Source organism: Vicia villosa, linkage group LG3, assembly GCF_029867415.1.
Source record: "Vicia villosa cultivar HV-30 ecotype Madison, WI linkage group LG3, Vvil1.0, whole genome shotgun sequence".
NCBI lineage: Eukaryota > Viridiplantae > Streptophyta > Magnoliopsida > Fabales > Fabaceae > Vicia > Vicia villosa.
Window position 1 is genome coordinate 74317394 of NC_081182.1, and position 25104 is coordinate 74342497.

A 25104-nucleotide genomic window follows, 5' to 3' on the forward strand; every position below is an offset into this window, starting at 1 on the left:
AGAAACAAATAGGTTGATATTCAGTATATTCGTTCAAGTGATAACGTGGCAGATCTTTTTACAAAGGCATTTCCTACATCAATTTTTAAGAAGCATGTACAAGGTATTGAAATGTGTCACCTTCGAGATCTTTAAAGAAGAGCTATATGTGTTCTGTTGAGGGGGAGCATAATGTTGTACTCTTTTTCCCTTATTAAGGTTTTTATCCCAATGAGTTTTTCCTAATAAGGTTTTTAACGAGACAACTTATGTTCCCATAGGATTCGTCTCAACAAGACTTCAACGGAGCACTGCGGCAAATATTTCAAAAGGGGGAGTGTTATAATAATAAACAATTATTGTTGTTGTTATTATTATTATTATTATTTTGAAATAGGAATGAATAGTACATGTCTATCATTCATAGAAATTTTTCAACTTTGCACAATAGCCATGCACAGTAAATGCTAAAAACTTGACACTATAAATACCACTTCGTGGTATATGTAAAGTACGCAGCAAAGTTTCTAAGGAAAACAATATACTACTAATTTCTTCTATCTCTCTGTATTCAGTATTTTTAACAATCAATACATTATACATATCAATAGCTTTTTAATCATCCAAATTTTTTAATCTTTAAAACATCGTTACAAACACCATTACAGATTTTTACTAAATAAACGAGCCAATGCATTAAAGTCATTTCAAATATCTTTAATATATCATTATAGATTTTTGCTCGACAAATGAAAGTCAAGCATTAAACATCTTTAACAGAAAAAGGAAGAATGTTCATCAAAGAAATGTTCACTACAAGAATAAGATAATTTTAGAAGTGTCAACAACTCTCGTAAAACACCAAAAGCTCTAACAAATATAACATTTGTGACCTAAAAAATCCTCACATTTTACTTAAAACAAACATTTGTGATTGTGAGAGTTTAAAACCACACAAATATTTGATTTTTTTTTTAACTAAAAATGTGTTTGTAAGGGTAAAAATCGTCACACATGTATGCGAGTTTAAGCTCCAGCATATGTGTGACAATTTAGGTCATCAGACCTTACTATTTCCTCCCTTTACTCTCCTCCTCCTCCTTCAAACCCACACCTAAAGTCATAGAGAGGAGAGACCAATTGAAAGATAGTTAAATCATTATATAAATAAATATTTGATAAAATGCTAGTCAGTTAATGACTAAATTTGGCAACACGTCTGTTCTAAATATAAAAATAAAATTAAATAAATAAGATTATTGGCTAAATATTATGAACTCCTAAGTAACTGCTAGAAGATACTGATACATTCATAGAAAAATATAAGCAAACAAGAAGACATCTCCTTCCTTGGAATACTGAATATTCGTTCACATTATCAGGACATAGAAGCTTCTTACATACACATTAAATTTTAGAAAAGCAGTAAAATGCGAGGTCTGATATTTACAAAATTGTTGAGGGAGCTCAAACATTGCATCAATCTCTGTACTTCTTCACCTTCCCAAATATTGGTCTTTCACTAGCTTTTGGCCAAGGGTGTCAACAAGACCAAGCTGATACGGGGAGCACAATCTATCACATTTCTTCGATAACTCTTCTAGCATCTATCGAATGGGAAAAGGAAAAAACGAACAAACCAATTCTGCTGCAGACAGCTAGCCGGTGGAGTGAGGTAGCAATGATGGCGGCTCATGTTTTATTTTATTTTACTACTGCAAGACTTCAAATTAATTATCCGAAGAACTGAACTTTGATGAAAACGGCCAAAGCTATTTGCAAGACAAATGCGGCAATTACGGTCACCGAAAGATCACTTCCTAAAAAGGATCTTAGGTTCAAAGCAACAAAGCTAGCTGAGGCAAAACCAGTGAGGACTATTATAATCCACCGAAGAATCCCAACTGGAATAAGCAATAGAAACTGAAAATTTCATGAGATGTAAGTATTAGAATAAATCATGAAATGTGATTCATAAATAAATCAAAAACTAGCAAGCTAATATGTGCCTGTGGAAAAGGTAATGTAATTATAGCAAATTGCATACAACAATGACACAATATGTTATATACAGAGAGCAAAATCTTACAGAGGACAAGATGAAAATGGTGAGGGAATACCCCCACATGCACCAAAACCGTATAAGATTAGCATTTGAACCCATATACTGAAGGAAAAAGTAGTATGCTAATGGGACGACTATCACATAGCCATATATCGACCACGCAGCCGTATGCACAAAGTTAACGTCAAAGTTCCATGAAGTACTGTTGTCTATATGTCTTTGCATAAGGTATGTTGCAAGATTACCAAGTAAGGCAAGTACAAAAACCAATGTTGTTGAGATCCATATAAGCCCATACCTGTAATAATATCATGTAGAAAAGTAATGGATTTAATATTTTATTACTACAATTATAGTGTATACAGGAAAAGAGAGTACAATAGTAATTGTCACATTAATCAGGACTAATAATGACAGAATCAAATAAAATAAAACAAAGAAGAATAAAACCACAGAATAAATCAGATTTTTCTTAACCAAATTGTTCTGAAAAAGTGATTAATGAAGTGATTAAGAAAGTAGTGTTCTGGAAAACCCGAGTTCACATCCTGACTGAAACAGTCTTAGACTAGTCTTGACTTATATCCTACCCAAACTCTACATCACAATAATAATTTAACCCACAAAACACTCTTTAGGTACCGACAATTTTAAGGTATATACATGATCAACAATTTGGAAGATCTAAAACCCATTAATTGCTTTGTTCTAAAATGGCTGGATCAACATATTTATTGAATTGGTAGAAATAATTATTACAATATATCTGACTCCATTATATGGGGAAAAATGTAATAAGAAAGATACAAAAGTTATACATTTCTACAGTTTGGGCTAGGATGCTAAAAGAGTCTTGTAAAAAATTCATCATGTCTCCCATAAATAAGCATATCTATAGTCCCCAAAAACCCAAAGTTTGCATAAAGCAACAATGTATTCACGCATTATTCATCATCCATATGACTTCCATTTTCTCAAATTCCAATTAGGGAAGTAAACAATTAGGTGCATCCCCACAATGGAAAATGGACCAAAATGAAAGCAAGAAGAAAAAAGGGTGGAAGTGAAAGAAGAAAAATACAGGTTTCACTTTCTTCCCGTATTTGTTATGACGACACCGCAATAGTCAACTAAAGTTTTTCACCAAGCACAACATTTTCCACATGTAATCAAAATCAGCATTACCATTTTAGTTAGTAGTTACTGAAAATATAATAGCAAGAGATAAAATACAGAACTCACAAATCAGGGTTAGCATCTATCTTTCCAAAAAAGTCATCAGCGACGGGATTCAAGGAACTTATCAATCTGTTCACAACAACATCCGTGTCCACATTGAAATACTGCGTGTAAGATGAGACACTAAAGAATCCCTGCCAATTATTAGCTGGCTGTTGCCCAAAAGCTTCTGCATGGATAAATAAACCAGAGATCCATGAAAGATTATTATAGCAAAATTGCAACTATTCTCTAATCAAGCTACACAGCCAACAATCGGTATATATCGTCTAACAGTCGAAACATGCAACTTAATTCAGAATCCAGATAACAAATTATGTTAAATGCCGCAAACACATGCAATTACTAAAACGAATCAAATCGAGTACATCATTACTCACAAATTAAATCGGATTAAATTACCGGTTGGAGTTCCAAGAGTTTGATATCCCTGTTCTCTGCCTCCACTGTTGGGAGGGAATGTTTGCATACTTGCATAAGGTACTGCATGTTAAGTTCATAAGCAATTTTTTCAGGTAATTAAAATCTTAGTAATAGAGAAAAAAATAACACAATTTTCATTTTAAAAGGAAAAAAAAGGCTATAATTGCAAGTTCATGTACCTTGATTATTTGAAGCATTCTTTTCATCAGCAACAACAGCCTAAGCACCAAAAGAGGAACAATAAAATCAGAGAATCATAATCACTAACTAAAAAATCAAATCAAAATACATTTGAAAGCCTAAGAAACGCCATTTAGTTGGTTAATTGTGGATTAAATTAAAAGCTAATGAGAAAAGTGATTTTAACATTGAAAATTAAACGCGGTGAGTGCATGCATACTTACTGGAACAGAACCGAGCAAATGGCTTGTATTGGTGCTACTGTTCTGAGAATCTTCTTCCATGGAAACCAAAAAATCGTTTCGATTAACAAAAACTGGAAATAGAAATGCGTGAATCGGAAAGGGAAAGTGTAGATTGCATAAACCCTTGACTTTCCTAATGAGTTGGGATGAAACTGAAAAAACGATAAAATCATATTGGGCCCAGGATGTTTGTTATGGGCCTTGTGGGTTTGCTACGAAGCCCGTGTAAATAAGTTACGAAAGAAATAAAATTTTAAATAAGTTGTCTGAGCCCGGGTTCGAACCGGGGACCTCTAGTGTGTGAGACTAGCGTGATAACCGACTACACCACCCAGACTTGTTGATGACGACGAATTCAGTTTAAAACTTATAACCTGTAACATATGGAATTTTAGACTAGAAAACTTTCCAATGGTAATTTGAGTTTTTATCTTCTTTTTTTTCTTTTAGGAAAATAGGAGTGTTTTTATTTACGAACTTTATGAATTGACTCATTCATTTATCTTATATAATGGAATAAAATAAAATGGTTTAATATAACAAATATATTATGAGATTAATTACTATGCACTGTTAGTGTAAATTTTTTTACACAGTCAGTGAATCATAACCATCCACTAATACGAATTAATAAATAATTAAATTAAAAATAAATTATAATTTACAATCCAACGTTCATTATTCACTGACGGTGTAAAACTTCTTTACACTGTTAGTGCATTCCAATTAAACTCATATATTATTACTCTAGTAAAATAAAGTTAACGATTTATGTATATATTTTTTTTTGCATAAATATGGATGGAAAAGAAACTTGTTAATTATAAAAATACGCAGCTGTGCTTTGGTTGTATAAAATAACACGTAACTGTAATAATTCCAGATATTAAATAATTATTATAGGTTAAATTATATTGTCTAGTGAAATGTGTGTTTGAGAGAGGAGGTTTAACTCATATAGGGATTTTTAAATATTTGGAATTTTAAATTAGATGTATTATAATAATTTAAACTAAAATAATTTTTTCATTAATTTTTAAATATTTGGAATTTTTATTTAAATTAGTATTATAAATAAATTATAATTTCTCAAGTTTTAGTGGTATATGAATATATGATACGTATATTCTATGGATGATATAGTCAGTCCCTCTTTCAAAGAAATTGATCTTAAACTTTAGTCGCTTATTGATTCAACGTATATTCTATGGATGCACTTGTCCTTCAATGGATCTAGAGTACTACATCTAATGATTCCCTCAACACAATCTTTGAACGTGATTCAACGACCAAACTTGCTTTAAGCTGATTGTTAGAAGTTTTTTGTCAAGAAGAATTCAAAGGCATCTATCTAGAAGAAGAATTTTCACGAGTGTAGAAGAAGCATTTTCCTAATGCTTGATCAAATTGTCAACATTTAAAATCACTCTCTGATCAACTACTCAACATTAGTGCTCCTGTATCAAATGAATGATTGGTACTCAAACTTAATTTTGGATTGACTAATGCTAATGTCAATATTGGATCACAAATTCAACATGGAGATACATTCCCACCTCTATACAATTATCACAGACAATAACAATTGTTCACAAACAATTGTTCGTTTTAAATGAAAAAAGCCGCAATCATCACAGACAATTATATTGTTCTCACATCTCAAGATGATAACTCTGTTGGCAATTCTTCTCTTCATCAATTATATGTTGATAACCAAGGGATCATCTTCATAAGGTATAATTCTCGTCTCATATTGACCCAGGAAGGTAACTTCAAGAACATGGATAGATCCATGCTCTAAGGGTGAGTCTATCACATGCATCATTTGACGTGTGCATCTTTTACGAAAAGAGTTTGACTCATTTTCTCCACTGAAGCCTCTAACAATGGTGTTAAGTATATGAACATCCACCTTTCCCCTTCTTTCACATGACTATATTTCTTTCCTAAATTGGGGGCCTTTAGGATTGATCTCTTCTTGTTTGGCGTGACTTTCCTTCGTTATTATATAGTGCACCTAGACGTACCTTCTCAAATTGTCTTACTAGATGTTTAACTACTATATTGGAGAAGCATACAGAGCCTAAATCCTAAACCCTAAACCTAGTAGAAATATCTATTCTACATGGTGACAACTATGACTACGATACCATTTTGATCGTGAAGCATAATAGAGCCCAAGAAAAGAGTGAAATAAAATAAGAGATGATTGAAATATTTGGTATTATTGATTCATGATAAGATTTCTATTGCAATGAATAGTAGATCACTTTATATTATGATTATGAGTGACTAATAAATCTTAACTAACTTGTACCAAAAATATTTACCTTTTAGCTACCTATAACCAAATATAACAATTACGACAACTAACTCTAACACTCTCCCAGAAGTTGGAATATGAATTAATATTTCCAACTTGAGAATAACAACAAAAACCAAGGAAAATGAAAATACAATGTAACTCATTAAAGAAAATGTTGTTCCTTTTAGATTGGCTGCATTATGCTAAACAAAAATGTAGCTTCAAGTTGTTTTTATGTAAAAGAGCACATGTGGAAACAAATGTCCCAACATGTGTGTTAGAACAAGAATTGTTCTGATCAATATTCTTAGTTTTGATGATAACAATGTATATGAATTTTGTATAAGACAATGTGGTACTCCAATCCTATGCATTTTCCATTTCAGGAAATATATAAAGAGTATGCACAATTCAGCGCAAGAAGCACTGACTCAGAAGGTTCAGTATGCAACATCAGAACATGCTCTCACAAGACATCAGAAGATGGTCAAGCAGAATCAGAACATGGTCTATTGAAGCATCAGAAGAACTTGAGATCAGAAGCAGAATCACTGAAGTTCTTATGGTATCACGCTAGAAGCACTTCAAAGTCAGAAGACAAGAAGATGCTCTGCACCAAGCTGTTTGACTCTGATTAATTCAAACGTTGTATCTACAAAGATCATATCAGAAGCAAGTACAAGATGGCAGGCTACGTTGACTGACAAAAGGAACGTTAGAAGCTATTAAAGGAAAAGTCAGTTAAAGCAGGAAAAGGCTCGAGGTAGTTGACAAAAGAGTGAAACATTAAATGCAATGTTGTACGGATCACGCAACGCATTAAATGCTCCCAACGGTCATCTTCTCAAAACGCCTATAAATAGAAGTTCTGATGAGAAGCTAAATACAACACTCTTGCGCAAAAATACAGAAACGCTGTCAAATTCAAAAGCTCTCAAATTTCATCTTCAACCTCACTTCATTACTGTTGTAATATCTTAGTGAGATTTAAGCTTAGAACTTAAGAGAAATATCACAGTTGTGATTATAGCTTATTAAGAAGCATTGTAATACTCTTGTAAGAATTTGTTTACATTAATTTGTAAAAGGTTCCTATAGTGATCAAGGTGTGATCAGAATACTCTAGAAGACTTAGAAGGTATCTAAGTGGAAAACCATTGTAATCAAGGTTGATTAGTGGATTAAATCCTCAGGTGAGGTAAATCACTCTAAGGGGGTGGACTGGAGTAGTTTCGTTAACAACGAACCAGGATAAAAATCATTGTGCAATTGTTTTTATCTTAAGAGTTTTTTAAAGTCACACTTATTCAAACCCCCCCCCCCTTTCTAAGTGTTTTTCTATCCTTCAATGTATAGAGTGTAACACTCCAAATTTAGAATTTATTTAATTATTTGATTATTCGTGAGTTATTGATGAATTGGTATGACGTATATGTGTTTGGGGTAGGAGTTGGTATGACATATATACGTGTATGGGGATTATTATGGGGTATATACGTGTTATGACATTTTTCTGTGACAACTTGAGTGCTATCAACATTTCAAAAAATCATGTTCAACATAGTAGAACCAAGCACATTAACATATGTTATGATTTCATTAGGGAGTTTGTTGAAGATAAAGTTGTAGCTCTTGAACATGTGGCAATTGAAAAATAGTTGACTGATATTTTCATTAAGGCATTAGATGTAGTCAAATCAGGGGGAGACTACTGGACCACATGAGGATCGGCCGAGAGGAAGACGCTGACTTAATGGTCACCCAATTGGGGGCTGACCCAACTGAGGTTGCACAGGAGACACATGACACTAGAGGTGCTCATTCTGGGTTTATTTTTTTGTTAAAGCTTTATATAAACTATGTGCAGTGGGCATTATATGTCATAGATGATGATGTGAATGTTTAGTACCACATACACTACATATTGAGGTGTTACCTTTTGTTTATGGTTGATACATCCATGTTAGTGGACAAAAGTGAAACCTGTGTTAATGTGGTCTACCCTAAGTACTTCACCGACCTAACCGTGGTTCACGAGTACAACCGGGAGGCTGCCTAATTGGTTTACCCGTACTCAAAGCTGAGCGAGAGTTATCCTTGAAAGACAAAGAAAATGACAGGGAGTTTCATTGTGCTTATTATAATTTATCGTTACTATTTTCATAATTCATTTCTTACACTTGTTATTAATATTGTATCCAAACCATTTTCAGGGATAAATCATCTCCCATTTTCCTCGCATAAAAAGATGGGAAGCTGCGCCGCACTATGACTGACTATGTGTAGCCACATTTGTTCCGTACATGGGGAATGGTGTTGTTGAGCCATTTGGAGTCTCTCTTGAGCGTATGGTACTATATAACGTTTGCTTCTGCCCATATGAGAGTCATCGCCATACACTTTCGTTTGATGCCATCTCTTTATACTCCGAATGATTGGCATGTGGGTAATCTCTTATGTATTTCTATCTTTTAGAGCGAGCGATGCGCTAGTTTGGCTACATGCATATCATTCTGAGACCTCCCTATGAGACCGCTTCTCCTGGCGTCCGCGACACAGATCTTGGTACCAGAGGATTATTGCAGGGAGTCGACTCATGTACACTGAGCTTTTGTTGAGGGCTACATGATAAAGTTCTATGGGGTGTCACACCATATCATGACACCAGACACTCCTAAAAGACCACCTAAGCCAGCTAACCTAGGTATTTGAGGTTCAGGATGAGCAAACTGAGAGCTTGACGACGATTTGTTGGCGTGTTGCGAAGATGGGTAGAGGAGTCATAGAGGCAGGACTCTTTCAAGATGACACTCCCTAGTTGGCCCTCGTGGAGACTATGGTTGTCGAGTTACAAAATGTTATGCAGTACAGAAGATAGAGGATGTAGGCGTAGACATACCCAATAGTTAGTTTATGTTTGGATGTTTTACTTTTTGTATTTTCAAACAAATGTTATGCATTGGATTAATGTATGGTTTTTTATTTTCATTTAACTATATTTTACATTAATTTACTATAATATAAGTTGGCCGCTAAAAATTACGATGTTGAGACAATGACATTGCTCTGAAATGATTCAGTAGGGTTTCCGGAGATGCATCTCCGAAATAAATCTCCCTTCCAACTCCTTTTAAAGAACTTCAGGGAACATTTCGGAGATGCATCTCCGGATACATCCAAGTAACATACGGAGATGCATCTCCAGACCTTATTTGTTCAACATGGGGTAGACCACATGATAAACAGATATTTGAGATTTTGATGTGTCCAAAGATGCATCTTCGGATGCATGAAGGGCAATTTTGGGTTTTCAAGAATTTGGTATGCCCATATAAGGGTGGAAATAGTAATAATTCTCACACCAAAAACCCCATAATTTAGAGTAACTCAAAATTTATATTGAAGTGGTGTTTTGTAGGGTTTTGAAGGGTTTACAAAAATTTTCAAAATATATTTCATGTTGTTATAGTATTATAAAAATTAATAATATAGTAATGATTAACACTCTTTTATGATTTTATACAAAATCAATCTTTTAAAAAATGTCAAATATTTTCTTATAATTTTTAAAAAATTCGTTTTCGAAAATCTTCCTCTCTCTTCTCCTCCAAACTCCCAAACAAAACCTTAATATTAATTGACCTTACTTCCGAACAATTGGAAAAGATAAGCCCGAAATCATCGTGTACACTCTATAAACAAGCCAAAACATTTTAGACAGAGTTATAAGAAAAACTTTACTATTTTTTTATTAAATAAATATTTTAATTTATAAATAAAATATTTTTTAGGATAATAAATAATTATATAACTTTTTATGTTTTGGTTAATAAATAATTATATAATAAATTTAATTGACCATATTAACCTTTCGCATATCACTTAATTTGTTTTTTCGGTTTCAACTTCCTCTCGATCGAAATTGCAGAAATCAAACTGTGATTTTCTCTACCAAATCCAACACTAATCACTACTAAACCAACTAATGATTAGTCACTTTACATTGTAATTCTTAACCACTAACAAATCTTAAATAGCTTGTAATAAAACTATCTAATTGTAATTCATAACTCAAAGAGGAACACTCAATCAAGGATTCAGCATTATAAATATAACAGGAATAGAAACATGTTAGAAAACCAAACTCGTGAAGTTTAAGATTACATGCAAGTGCAACTTTTTATGACTCCCCCTTATTAACCGACCCTTTCTTTTTCAACTACAATGACATGAAGACTGAAAGATCCCACGAAGACAGCCACCAAGCTGATGCTTATATAAATCAATGTATCTATGACCAAAACCCAAGATGTTCTTGTGTTGATAACATTCTATTAGCAGTTTCCAAACCACTCACAATGAGGTGTGAAGACACAAATATCTCATTCGATCCCGTCAAGAATAATAATGGCACTTCATTACGTTGAAATCACTTCTTGATTAATTTCAACACATCACCAACAAGGTGTATGGAACCAGTTACAAGGACCTGATTCATCAACAACACATTTTTTGCAGTTAGATATTATACAATACACAATACACAATACACATGAAAGAAAATGCAGAACACGAGGAAGCTAATCTTGATTGTTCATATAAAAATTGGACATTCAAGATTAACTTCACTCATTTGAATATAAGGTAACAATAACAAACACTACTCCGTCTTATCAAATATTCCCAAATCTTCATCGTAAATATGTAACTATTAATTAAATTTACCTGGAAGCGAGTTGACTGGTTTTGTTGCACTCTGTCCCTAAGCCAATTAATAACCAGCGGCAATGATGAAAATACTGCACTGTGTTCACAATTGTTGACACTCATTTCCATACCAGTTAAATCTTCAGAAGCCACCCCGCTATTCTTGCCTGCGAGCCACATGACACCAAATAGGTTAAGGCCTATAACGTACCTAAGTATTTTTATGGACTCAGAAAGAAATACAAATATGAAGAAAGAAAAGGAAAAACATTTCAAATAACGAGGTTTGTAGATTTGAATTCTTAATACTTTGCATGTGATGGTAAAAAAAATACCTTTGTTCCCTTGCATGAGATTTTCCCATACTTTTTGTAGAGTGAACTGCCATGACAGGTCAATGTTAGAATCAGTTGGTGTTAAAGCATGGGATCCAACTTTGTGGTACAGTGATAAACCAGGTACAAATAGTGCCTTCTTGAAGTACACACCTACAGTTTCAATCCAGTAGTTTATTTCTTATTCAGGAAAAAAAATAAAATCGCAAGTCGAAAAAAACATTCACCCTACTTTTTATCCGATAGACCCAAACTATCACAGAATTAATCGAGGACAAAGTCAATTATTTGATAAGTATTTATTAGTCGATAGATATTTTAAATCATTGTGGGACTAAGTCATTATGAACTAACCATGTTGTAGGAAAGTCCAGAGATTACTCACCATGATCAGCACAAGTTTTCATCAAGTGAGGAAGAAGAATCTGAGGATCTCGTACAGACATGCAATTGAACAGTAAAATCTGCAAAAGAAATTAATGACTTCAATTAAATAACTGATGAAAAACAACTAAGGTGCATAAAACATTAACATATTTATCATATCTTACGATATCTTTAATTTTCTTCCATCGTGTACACGAGTCATATGAATCAATTTCAAGAGCTTATAGTTATGATTCCCATTCAGAAAAGAAATTATCCCCAATACCAAAAAGTTTAGTTATTCTTTTTTTGACCACTGATTTCCCTGCTGAACATCAATGACAGCTTATTTATCTACCTGCGCAGATTTTTGTGTTTCACCTCTGTGCGTCTTCACCACTTCATTTGAGAACTTGGAAGGATCAGGTTTCTGAGAAAACAAGGTCAGGTTATGGTCTTTGATGGCAAGAGAAAACCACCTTGCACATGCTTCCATGCTTTCAGGACTATGAGCCCCGTCTAAAAAGAAGAAAAGTTCATTCGATATTTCATTGTTGACGTGTTCGTCACGAACAATCTGAGCCCTTCCTTGCAAACTTGCGGTTGCTAAACCTTTTATGAACTGCTCTGGCAAAGTGTGTTGCTTCAAGCAAGCAGATACGTCAACTCAGCAGCATGACAATATCAATATATAAACACAAAAGGAACTTCCGTAAAGGAACTACTTTTCACACATAGAACTTACAATCTGTTTCAAATGAGTCTCTTCGAGATGTCCATTTATATTCATCCATGTAGAGCATAATGCAACAGCAAGACCAGCATTTACATATTGGTGCTGACCTTCAAGCCCTAGTTTTAAACCATTTAGTAATTTGACATCTAATGGGGCTGTCACTTGAAGAGGTACCTACAGTTAACATAGAAATGCTCAGCCGGTTGTAGATGAAAACCAGAGAGTAAACTTGATCTTACCTCCAAAATTGATTCTAACTTAGAGTTAGACTTTAAAGTTTTTTGTTTCTAACGTTGATTTTTAGCCTTGAATTTAATGTTCAATCCACTTTTACATCAATGTATCCAAATATAAATCACTCACGTTTAACTCACTATTAGCCAAAATCAATTTTCCATTATCAATTCACTTGAAATCATTTTTTTTCATCGCATTACCAAACACACACTAAACCTATTCCAAATAGGAAAGACAAGAAAAATCTGAATTTGATGTTGTGAATCTCTTAACTTTCAAAGGATCCTTGACAAATGTAAAAGTAGAGAGTGAAGACGCGACTTAATAAAATGTTAGCACGGGTATTTATGGCCCAGCATGTTGAATCTAATCGAAGAAACTCTTTTCTTTCATGTCAAAAGGCATCCAAGTAATGTGGTTCTCACGATATATCATCATTTTGGCAGAATAAATAGATGCACAAACAGGATAATAGGACAGATCTTTGGTCAAGATGATTAAATAATGTACATATATTTAGATAGTTGATGGTTCAACACTCAAATGTATAGATGAAAGAAAATAAGTGAAATTTTCTTCCAAATTCTGGTTTTGTGTAATATGGTTACCTAAATGAAAGTAAGCACAAGAAAGAATGTACTTACGTTCAATTGAGAAGCCTTATCTTTAAGTACATGCATTGCTTCATCAGGTTGAATCACTGTAAATGCAGGAATCCGATGCTACATAAAATCAAAATACAAAATAACTATAAGAAATCCGATGCTACATAAAATCAAAATATAAAATAACAATAAGGAATCCAATGCTACATAAAATCAAAATACAAAATAACTGTCAGGAATGAAAAGAAAATTATGGAAAAATAATCAAGGATAGAAAACGCACTGGGTGATACAAGGAAAGACAGGAAAGCGTAAAAGAGAGATATAATCACAGCTGTGCTGCACATGAAACTGAAACTCCCAATACAAACTTCAGAGGTTTTTCATTCTTTTCATAAAAAAAGGAAAAGCCTCACAACGGTGGGTTCTAGGGAAGGGTCTGACCTATTATGGCTCTATTGTAAGCAACATTACCAAACATTTGCTGGAGATTGAATTCACAACCCAAACACCTAAACTCCAACCATTTCACCATGACTCCTCTTTTCTTCTTTCAAAAATTAAATTAAAAAAGAAGAAAATAACACTCATGTGACTCCTATATTGGTTAGATGATGGATGTGAGACACCGAACTCCGGTTTAAAGTGGAGGCTATCTCCTCTTAACAGTTTGGCTTTTAACAGACAGCATGTTGCTATAAAGCTCCTGCTATGACAGGGTCCAATGTAGGGCCAAACAACCCATTAAAAACAAATTTCTTTACTTTAAATATTACCTTGAAGATTCCAGCCTTCTCACCGGCAATTTCTCCAAGTGTATTCCCTGTTAATAGAATCCACAAGACAGAGGTAAGCCCAAATGGTTGAACAAATCTGATAGGAACCTGGGTCTAAGCCTTAGTTCAATAAGAGTTAGTTAGGACATTCCCTGAATCTCAGGGAATTTCTGTTATAAGGGAGAGTGGGAGGGGAAGATGAGAGCCATTCAGAAATATTACAGAGAAATTAGTTAGGAGAGTTTCTCTCTGGTATGACCATATTGCTCTGGTTAGGAATTCTTGAACTGTGGTTTATCCCTTCATTTTTCATTTCCATTATTGTAAAGCTCTAGAGCTCATATTTCCCATTCAATAATATAATTTTTCGTTTCCTTTGTTCTATGGATTCTATCAAAATCAGTGACTTTCATCCATATTCTTGGATATAAAGTATAAGACAAAAATTTTTAGCACAGTTTGTACATTTAATCAGGTTACTAAAAAGTCCGATCATTCACCTATGTAACTAGTCAAGATTTACAAGTTACATATCTCCATGTACTATATACTGAAAAATGAGATCACAATCACAGGCTTTTTATTTATTATTCTTGTTATAGTGGAGACACATATTGCACCAAATATAAATTTATGGTATTTTTAACTTTCAAATTATTTCACAATTTTCATGAGCAACAGATGTGCAGTAAATTACCAACTACGGGAATTACCCAAGATAGAGTTGGGGGGAGTGGGAGAGTACTAACCAAGAATTTCCATGTGGTCATACCCAAGAGAAGTTATACCACACACAATAGGTGCTTGCACCTAAAATATTAAACAACTGCATGTAAATGGTCCAATTTAAGTTTGTAAAAAATATCAGCATTTAGGCAATGTTTTAATATGAAAGTCTATTATTAAAGGCCAAAACATTTCTGCTGAAATGCCAATTATGCATACCACATTTGTTGCATCGTATTTGCCACCTAATCCAACCTCCATTATGCAAACATCCACCTGCAAATAATTTGAAGTAAAAGAAAAAGAAAAAGTATCAGTACAAAAAATAACTTTGCAGAGGAATTTAAAGCACATGGATCAAAAACCTGCTCTTCTGAAAATATCTTGAAGGCGAGTAAAGCAAGGAAGTGAAAAAAGGTAGGCATAGGAACACTGTCATCAGTTTTTTCCTGTGCACCGCAAAGCCAATATAAGAAACCACTTAAAAAAAATCACATCAAATCACAAGTATTTTTTTTTACAATTCTGTAACTACAACTTCAAAGTGACCACTATGTTATGCATAATGCAACACATAAAGTGTTATTATTACATAAGTTCATATTATGCTAGAACCTGCCCAGTAAAAATTAACACCATTGTTCTTAGTTTTCGAGATGACACACAGACTTACAAATATTAACACTAACTGCTACACCTTAGTATTTTCTTTATCAATTACTTTGTATCTTCTGAAAGACTGAAATCCATGAACTCAAAAAGGGAGAAAAATGAAATAGCGACATAACTTCAACACAATTAGCCCTAAATTATCATATGGACACTCTTAACTGTTACTGGTAAACTAGTTTATCGATCTGTAAAAATAAGTTGTGAGAAAGATACCACCAATTCAAATTCGAAATGCGATTTGGTTCACATTCAAATAAAAAAGGAAAATACAATAACCAGGTTTTAAAGCTATCGAAAACTTCTAGCAGTAAAAAATATATAATGACGCATTTATTCACAAAATATACCTTTAGTCTATCATAACACCACCAGAAATATGCTAAAAATTTCTCTTCGCAGATTTCCACACTGCAGAAGTAACAAGGGTAATGCTAATGAATCATAGCATAATAGCTATGCTGCAAAAGATGAACTATAAGGGTGACATTTGATGTACTTTAGTAAGTCCATGAAATTTGGTAAAACAGTAGAAGGACAAATTCGATGATATAAGAGTGAAAAAAATTCATTGAGTTGAGGTATTATTTATATGGTGAGAGAGCTTCACAGCCTCTATTACATTGTTCTATAATAAAATAACAGAATGTGCTGACTCAGCAACTGCATTAAACGTTGTCGTAGCTAACTGTGCAGATAAGAATACATATAACCTACAACACTAATATACACAGGCTATTATTCTAACCCCCACCCTCTTAAAGTCTGATGGCATTAGCTCAAATAAATCAAATACTTATGCTAGAGTTTTAGATCACATAGCCAAGGCTTGCATAGAGAGAGGCTCGTGGGATTTAGAGGTCGCAACTTGCAACGATACACCATGGGATAAGATACTTTTAGAAAACAAAGTACCTCTTCACATCTCATCAAGTAAGCGTGCTTCCAATACTGAGATTGACACGCTTCATTAGCACTGCAAGATTATTATGTCAATGTACAGCTTGGCTATTAATCTGTACAACTTCAGATCTAGAACAAAGTCATCTCCATGTTTTCAACTTGCAATTGCTGATAATGAGAGTGGAAAGCTCATTGATACAGTCATGTGAGCTCAATTGAGAAAATCTCAAAATAATCAGATTAGGAGAGAAAGATAACACCATTAGGAAGGTGCTCAAAGTCAACTCCCAAAAACGAAAGACTGACGCGAAGCTTACAAAAGGGGAAGAAGAAACTTGTGCAACAATTACAGAATGCATCTGAATTAGTAGATTAGTGATGCTTCCCTAACCGAGCTTCTTGAGCCAGAAGAAGTGATTCTATGTCAGGTACAGAGTAAGATGAAACATAGTGATGAAAAGGATCATAGTCTTCATCAAGACCTTCAAGAATGGCATTGAAATTAAGGAATGAATAATAGCCTTAAGGCGAAGTAAGAATTCTGAAATTGTTCAACCTCCCTTACTTCATGTTGTACAACTCGGATCAAAGGTGTTTGACGCAGCTCAGATTGATGCTTGTTCTTTCTTCATAAAAGATAGCTTCAGTGGCTCTAGGATATTCAGTTGTAAAGGCATATCTGGATGTGCTGGCTCAGCAACTATAAGAACAGTTGCTATAACTAATTATACAGCTAAGCACACAAATAAGCTACTATACTTGTATATACAAGCTATTGCTATGAATAGCTTCCAACAGGAAATATTAGTTTGTTACAAACCATTTCAATATTAACATTTTTTTTGACAATTTCAATATTAACATGTTAATCTGAATTCATGGTCAATTCTATGACCCAAGACAAAGTAAATGACAGATTGAGATAATAAAAAGTCAATGAATAAGTAATAATGGAAATAAAGTCAATGAATACATCTGAAACACTCACCCATCTAAACGAAATCTTTCTCGTATATCAATTAGATGAGGAGAAGTGAAAAGCCCAGTGCGAAAACCACAGTTGCGTAATATAGATTCTGTGAAGGTGCATGTAGATCCCTACGGAAGCAAGATAAAGATACAAAATAAGTATCATAACGGATGCAAGCGTAAAAATAGGGAATCTGGAAAACAAAGCCACTACACCCTTTAAGAAACCACCAACTACCAACTGTGTCAGTTATTGCAATAAGTTTGAAATTCTCATTTAACAGTACAACAACAACAACAACAACAACAACCAAGCAATATCCCACTAATTAGGGTCGGCTACATGAATCAACTTTTGTCATAATGTTCTATCTAGGACCATGCTTCTATCCAAATCGTTAATCTCGAGATCTTTTTTAATAACTTCTCTTATAGCCTTTCTAGATCTTCCTCTTCTTCTAGTTGATTGATTTATCTCTATCCGATCTACTCTTCTTATCACATAATCTACATGTCTTCTCTTTACATGCCCAAACCACCTAAGTTTATTTTCCACCATCTTCTCTATTGTCTTCTCAATGATCAGCATGGAACATAAATTCATAACATAAATACATGATGTTAATTTTCAAAAGCAGTAGTTATATTTATAAAGTCTTGGCAAATGTAACTAATCCATTCACGAACTTTCAACATGGTTTCACTTTCGAAGTAATTATCGATGAAAGTTAAATTAATGAAAGTACCTTCCCTTTAGTACCAGCAACATGAATAATCTTCATATTTGAAATTGCCTCCTCCAACTCAAGCATCTAACGAATCAAACATACACCATTATTAACATCACCAAACAAGTAAACATTTTTCCAACAAACTGACCAAATATATTCAAAGCAAATTCACAAACACTTTACGTGCCTTTAAATATTGAAATAGCACGGTGAATCGCTCCTCCATATTGACATCACCAACCCGAGTGCGTTTAGTAATCAAAGACGACAAGGCTTCCAATGCTTCTTCATATGGCGTCAATGGCAAAGATTTTGAAGACCCGTTATCTCCTCCTGTAAATCAAATTCAAAAGAAATAGGCCTCAAGAAACGAATCCACATATAAATTATGTAAACTTTAGTTGCAGCATAACGCACAAAGCTTAAAGAGAAAAAACAGACGAAACAGTTAGATGTTAGAGCAATCCAGATTTGAAATTCAACGTATAGATGAAAGTAAATAAATACCTTGGGACATGATTGTTTAGGATTGAAATCTGAATAAAGAACGATAAGGTGAGTTTGGTTTTGTGAAGTGTGGAGAAGAAAGAAAAGAATAAGAGAATTGGATTGCAAGATAGAAAGAGTGAATTTACAGTGATTAGGAAATGAATCAGAGCATTAGAACGACAACAACACCAACAACGTGCGCGCAATTTCGGAGTGTAGTAGTAATAGATAATAGTAGCATTCCCACGAAAGGCACTCTCACCAATTGATTCCCTGGTTATTGGCTTGTCCAGTCACTGAGGGTAAAAATCAGATATTTATAATTTCGAATATACGTTAAAGGTACTGCACATCTAATTATGATTGATCAATCAGTCGTATCACATAATTTTTTTAAAAATAACAGTGTAATTGACAATTAACATGATCATGAATCATAATTAATTGATACTGTAAAATTATTTTATATTGTTGGTGTATATTTTTTTCTATTTTATTTTTGATAGTGTTTAAATGAATTTGAATATTTACTATCATACATGATTGTTAGTAAAAACATAAAAAAAAATTAAATGAATTTAATATTAGAGAATTTTGCCTCACACCCATTTCACTCACCTAACATCCCGAATAAGAATTTAATTATTTTTTTTTGTTTTTCTCTTCAATTTTAATTTAGTTCGGGGTCAGTTATTGCATCACTCTCTCGATTGCAATTGTGAAGATCGAACTGTGGTATTTTATATCAAGTTCGGTCTCAATTACTACTAGACCAGCTAACGATTGATAGTTTGACTTTTATTTTAACCGCCTATAACAAAATGCAAACAAAAGATGGTGATGAATTGACAGTGTAAAATTTTTTACACTGACAATGCAATATCTCCTAATAATAATGGTTTAATGTGCAATAACATATAAAAGAAGGTGAAGGGTTTGAGGTGAGATATGATTTCACAAACTAGCATAAAGAATAATAGGATGACACGCATGGTAGTTACTAAGGTCAAATTACATGAATGTAGAATTGGATCGAAGAAAATCCAAACTTCATTCATTCACACCTAAGATGTTTATAAAAAAGACCAGTTAATATAATTCATTTTCACTTTAAAAAAGGTGAGTAAACTTATGGCATTACGTTATCCATCACATAGGGTGCTAGTTCACAAGAATGAAAAGTCACAAATACCTTTAGATTTCGGAGACACATCTATGTACGCTTTCATATTACTTTTTGCAAGTATTTTTAGTGAATAATCACGAGTTTACTTTGCTTGTGAGATTAACTAAAAAAAATCTCGGGAGAAATTTGTGCAAAACACGTATACAAGAAAAAAGTGTAAACTGAATGTAAAGGTTTGTATAAAGACAAAGTAAACACAAACTTTAACAACAAGAAGATTTGGATGAAAGTAATTAACTAACAATGCAATAAATGACATTGAACAAAGTGTTTCAATTAAGGAAACATAGACTCATACATATTCGTCAAAAACTATTTTGCTCTTTGACTCGGGTACTCCAGTTTTATAGAAAGTGTGTAAATTTTGCAACCTTAATTACAATGCATGACTGTGCTATTTATACTAGTTCAAAGATAACTGGCTCTAACCGTTTTACTCCTAGAAGAAAGACACGTATCAAAAACATGCAGTTTAATCTTCTGACGTGCTTCCATGTTGTCGGACTTTGTAACTGCTGAAAAGTCCATTATCCCACGTTCATAATTGATCCAATACAACTAACTCCCTCTCAAGAATATATAATTCAACACTCGAAGAATTTATTCTTTTGACTGATCCTTAGACTTAGAAAATATGCTAAGTCTTAGACAACTGGTGACTCTGTCGTAACCAACCAATATGTCAAACCCTTTTCGAGATTTTGGACATGTTTTGAAGAGAGAGTGATCCTAATCTTATGGATCTGTTCTTGAGATTTTTCCCAACCTTTTCTCACGATGCTAGTCTGTCATACCCCAATTTTTGACCATACATTTCGGTCCATTAGATCATTTGCATGTCATTCATTCACTAAGGCATGATTTCAAATGGACAACATTTGTGCAATTTAGGGTTTCACGGTGGTTTTGAGACTTTTTCTCCAAATAAAGCAGATTCATTTGGTTCTTCTCTTGAGTAGTGGTCCACATGAATTAGGGTTTTGAATTATGGTTATTAGAGATTTCTTCATCAAGCTACAAGGACCACACCCTCTCTTCATTGCAAGTTCGTCAATTAGGGTTTCTCCCGTTTGTTTGTCTTGAGATAATTTTAAGGAGTTTAAAGGATTGAATCAAGACTTTCATCTTGTGATGATACTTGTTAGTTGGTTGAGTTTTATTTTGAAGTTTCATTTAATCAAAGTGTTTCTTGTTACTTGAGCTATGGATTTGAGATTTGTTTGTCTACTGAATTTTGCAATTCAATTAAAGTTTAGGGTTCTTTAATCATGAAATTGCACAAAAAGGATAAGATTATGATTTCTTTGACGAGATCTTGTTGTCTATTCAATTACTCGTTTGTTTGCAAGTCATTTTGGATTTGAATTGAAGATTTAAAGAGTGTGATTCAAGTTAAAATAGGAAGATTCATTTACATGAATGTTTTGGAATACAAGTTACTTGGATAAAGTTCATGACCTTCATCGAGATTTCAAATTTCATTTAAGAATCACAAAGAGTTCGACTTTATTCATCATTTGCAAGTCCAAAACTTAGATGTTCACTTTTATTAAGATGAAAACATCTTAAAAATATTTTCAAGATCAAAATCATACGAATTACCTCGAAGCGAGGCATATTTTGTGGTAAATTCAAGAAATGTAATGCGAGGTTTGAAATTCTCAAGACTTAATTCAAAGGTGCAAGTTGAGGAAAGCATTTGTATGAATTATTTTGAGTCGAAAAGGTGTTCATGTATTCAAGGGTATTCAAAACATACATCAAAATGCAAGTTCTAAGTTTCAAATTTGAGTTCATTATTTCAAGATTCAAAAGTCAAATTCCATACAAAATTACATCCATTCACAATTTAATTACATCCACTTCAAATATCCCTAATCTATCCACAACTTGATTCAAAAAGTAATCCAAATGCTTGTTACAAAAGAACTGCCCAAAAGCATCTCAGCTACCCACAAGCCTGTTGCCTAGCTAATGCTTTGTCCTCATCCAAACTTGCTGCTGTCTCGAGTGCCACAAAAAACAGTCCAAGGATGCTGTCCAACCTGCCCTAAACCTTGCACATAAATGGCAAGACAATAATCTGCAAACAGAAAGCATAGGTCAGGACACCAAAACTGATTTTTATTTCAAAATCTTTGTTCTATTCTCCCTCCAATTCCACCTCTCAGAGGCTATATAAATCAGAGCAAAAGCAACAAGAAGGGGAGGCGGGAAAAAACCCTAGAAATCGGCAGCCCCCCACTTTCACTTCAAGAAAACCCTAACCTATCACTTAAAGCTCAAGAATATACCAAGAAATACTCAGTTTTCACATTGAAATTCTGAGATATTTGAGCATAACCACCAACAAATTCCATACAGAACCTCTGCCAAAATCTCCTTAATCCCTTCAACCATTCAGACTCTCCCTTCTTCATACATCCCCTAACCTTCATCCGGCCAACTTCACAAAAACAATACATTCTCAACACCTACAAACTTCTAACAACCATTACTCAACATGATACCACAACCTCATTCACAGACCACAGAAATCACACTCAACACAACTTCACAGACTCATCATTCACCAACAGAACCAACAATATAACATTACAGAAGAAGTCACACACACGAGACTCAGAAGAAACAAAAGTGGAAGCAAGGAGATCAAACATACCTGGGTTAATCTTTCTCTTTTTTATCTTCGATTTGCGATTTCGATTCCCATTTACTTTTGATGTAATTATCTCTGAAATCTGATCATTGGGGTTTTAGGGTTAATATGGGATTTGGGTCTATCTGTTTCGATTGATGTTGTATCCTTGACTCCGTGAGAGAGTTGAAACAAAAGCGATGGAGAGAGAGAGCGACGAATGAGAGCTATCGTTATGTTGTTGTTTTCATTAATCGAGAGCGAGACTGAGAGGTGAGAGAACGAACCGAGAGAGATACCAGAGCTTCGAAGGCTCCTTCAATGGCGGTACCAAGAGAGATGTGAGAGTTTTCTTCTTTTGTTGTTGTTGTTCGCGTGAGATGGCCATCGAGCGGGGAGAACGAGTGAGATCGAGAGGCTAAGAGTGTTGTTTATGCGAGTGCGAGAGATGCATATGAGAGATTTTTTTTTATGTTGTGGTTCGTAATCGCAGCGAGAAAGATGAAGAAGCCATCGATTTTGTCACTGTTGTCGTTTGTTCACCGTAAGAATAGCATAGGTGGAAGATGAGAGTGAGTAAACGAGAGAGAAAAGAGGAGCTTCTTGAGATTTAGGGTTTCTCTTTGGCAAAACCCGATTTTGGTTAAGGGTTTCGGGTCAGACCCGACCCAATAGCTCTTGGTCTTAGGGCCAGCTTCCAGCTTTTGGGCTCAAACCATTAAAGCCCATGCGTTTTTTTAATTACATCACCACCACCAATTTTTTTTTAAATACACCCCCTCTGTTTTATTTTACTTTTTATTTAATCCTTCTTATTTTTAATCTTAGATTTTATTATAATGTTTGTTCTAATTTCCAATGTTAACTGAAAATACAAAAAAATATGTTTTTATGTTTAGATCCCATCTTTATTATTTAAAAAACCAAAAGAATAAGTTTTCGTTTAAATAAAATTTGACTCGATCCAATGTCGAGTCCATTTTAAATCTTATCACAAAAATCTCCTTTCTTAATCATACCGAAAGATCGAGTGATAAGGGGTGAACACCTCTTAAATACCCTGATCTTTTGGACTAAAACGCGTTAATTAAGTTTTAAACCTTAATTAAATCAAAGCGATTGAGTGACAAGGGGTGCACACCTCTTGAATACCTTTGATCCTTTGAATTAAATATTAAAATTCTTTCTTAATTAAATCAAAGCGATTGAGTGACAAGGGGTGCACACCTCTTGAATACCTTTGATCCTTTGAATCAAAATATTAAAATTCTTTCTTAATTAAATCGAAGCGATCGAGTGACAAGGGGTGCACACCTCTTGAATACCTTTGATCCTTTGAATCAAAATATTAAAATTCTTTCTTAATTAAATCGAAGTGATCGAGTGACAAGAAGTGCACACCTCTTGAATACCTTTGATCCTTTGAACCAAACACTAAACATCCTTCATAAAATTAACCAACAAAATCGTAGTTTTTTATCCGAACTACGATTGCTCTGACTTTCCCATTGCACTAGGGAATACGTAGGCACAAGATACAAGCGTCTTGGCGAGCACAATAATAAAAAATCTTTTCTTTTTTTCTTCATAATAATAAAAACCCTAAAAAACATTTCTTTTTTTTTTCTTTTCTCGATTAATAAGCATAAGAACTAAAGAACGCAAACATTACGCAAACACTTATTCATAAAACTAACTAAATGGGTCCCATCGAGTACGATGGAGGTAAGGGGTGCTAATACCTTCCCCTTGCTTAACCGACTCCCGAACCCTAATTTGGTTACGATGACCGTCTTATTCATTTGTTTTATTTAGGGGTTTTATTCGATATTTTCCCTTTCCACTTTGGAATAAATAAAGATCGGTGGCGACTCTGTTCTTTTTCGAGTGTGTAGACACCTCGAGTAATTTTTAGCGCTACAGGATTGGCGACTCTGCTGGGGAAGGCTAGAAATCTTAAGAGAGTCAACCCTAGTTTAGTTTGTTTTATGTTCAAGTGTTTGTCTTTGTTTGTTTATTCATATGTTCTTTATGCTTATTCTTTTGCTCTTGTGTTATTTATGTTTACTCTTATATTATGTTTCTTTACTCTTGCTTTATTGTTTGTATTTATGTTGCTGTATATATTCATCTGTGGGAATGGGAACGATGCTTGAGTGAAGCTCTTAACCCGAGCTTTTGAAAAACAAGAGAAAAAAACATAAGTTAGGAGGTGGTTGTGTAGTGCTAGTCCCCAGGGTGAACACCTTGAATGGCTAATACGAAAACCCCACTTGGAGGAGACTTAGTCATGAGATTTGTCATAAGATGGTTCGCCCATCGCATGACCGAAATCTGATTTTGTCGCTAACTCCAAGGACCTTTAGAACCCGTTTCATCTATAGAGGTTATGTATCGGTCCCCAAGGTGCACTCCTTGTATGATTGGTACAATAACCTCACCTAGAGGATGCATATTCATGAATTTGTCATAAGATGGCTCGCCTGTCGCATGGCGATATTCTGATTATGCTTGGATGCCTCTAGGAACCATTCTATCCAAAAACTGCTAGAACCAACCTTGTGAGTGGGTTTTATGGGTAGACAAAATATAGAA

General features: G+C 34.0%; 2 protein-coding genes and 1 non-coding gene across 3 annotated transcripts; all 3 read right to left on the minus strand.

The window, feature by feature from the left end:
- Nucleotides 1-1268: 1268 nt before the first annotated feature.
- LOC131658338 (uncharacterized) lies at nucleotides 1269-4314 on the minus strand (the record flags this gene model as incomplete). Its single annotated transcript, XM_058927645.1, has 6 exons — nucleotides 1269-1902; nucleotides 2069-2342; nucleotides 3287-3452; nucleotides 3686-3766; nucleotides 3886-3925; nucleotides 4111-4314. Coding segments are annotated over 6 exons (954 nt in total), but the record flags the coding sequence as incomplete, so codon positions are not given.
- An 80-nt stretch (nucleotides 4315-4394) lies between these two features.
- Nucleotides 4395-4468, minus strand: TRNAV-CAC (transfer RNA valine (anticodon CAC)). Its single transcript has one exon. It is a non-coding gene; the product is annotated as a tRNA-Val (tRNA).
- Nucleotides 4469-10505: 6037 nt separating this feature from the next.
- LOC131661909 (folylpolyglutamate synthase-like) lies at nucleotides 10506-18984 on the minus strand. Its single transcript, XM_058931568.1, has 17 exons — nucleotides 18832-18984; nucleotides 18704-18732; nucleotides 18384-18529; nucleotides 18212-18277; nucleotides 17485-17594; nucleotides 15944-16004; nucleotides 15290-15373; nucleotides 15144-15200; nucleotides 14948-15008; nucleotides 14199-14245; nucleotides 13462-13539; nucleotides 12590-12754; nucleotides 12203-12487; nucleotides 11864-11942; nucleotides 11479-11631; nucleotides 11162-11310; nucleotides 10506-10925 (listed from the first exon to the last, which is right to left on the minus strand). Exons 2-17 carry the CDS (start codon nucleotides 18711-18713, stop codon nucleotides 10866-10868), a joined length of 1611 nt encoding a protein of 536 aa, XP_058787551.1. The 5' UTR covers nucleotides 18714-18732; nucleotides 18832-18984; the 3' UTR covers nucleotides 10506-10865.
- Nucleotides 18985-25104: the final 6120 nt, after the last annotated feature.

What these genes read in the sequence shown, in the direction of transcription:
- LOC131661909 (XM_058931568.1), bottom strand. An exon ending in TTGCTGGTACTAAAGGGAAG is followed by an intron (nt 17,595 to 18,211) that starts GTACTTTCATTA and finishes TTGCTTCCGTAG; the next exon opens with GGATCTACATGCACCTTCAC. An exon ending in GAAAACTTGTGCTGATCATG is followed by an intron (nt 11,632 to 11,863) that starts GTGAGTAATCTC and finishes TTGAAACTGTAG; the next exon opens with GTGTGTACTTCAAGAAGGCA.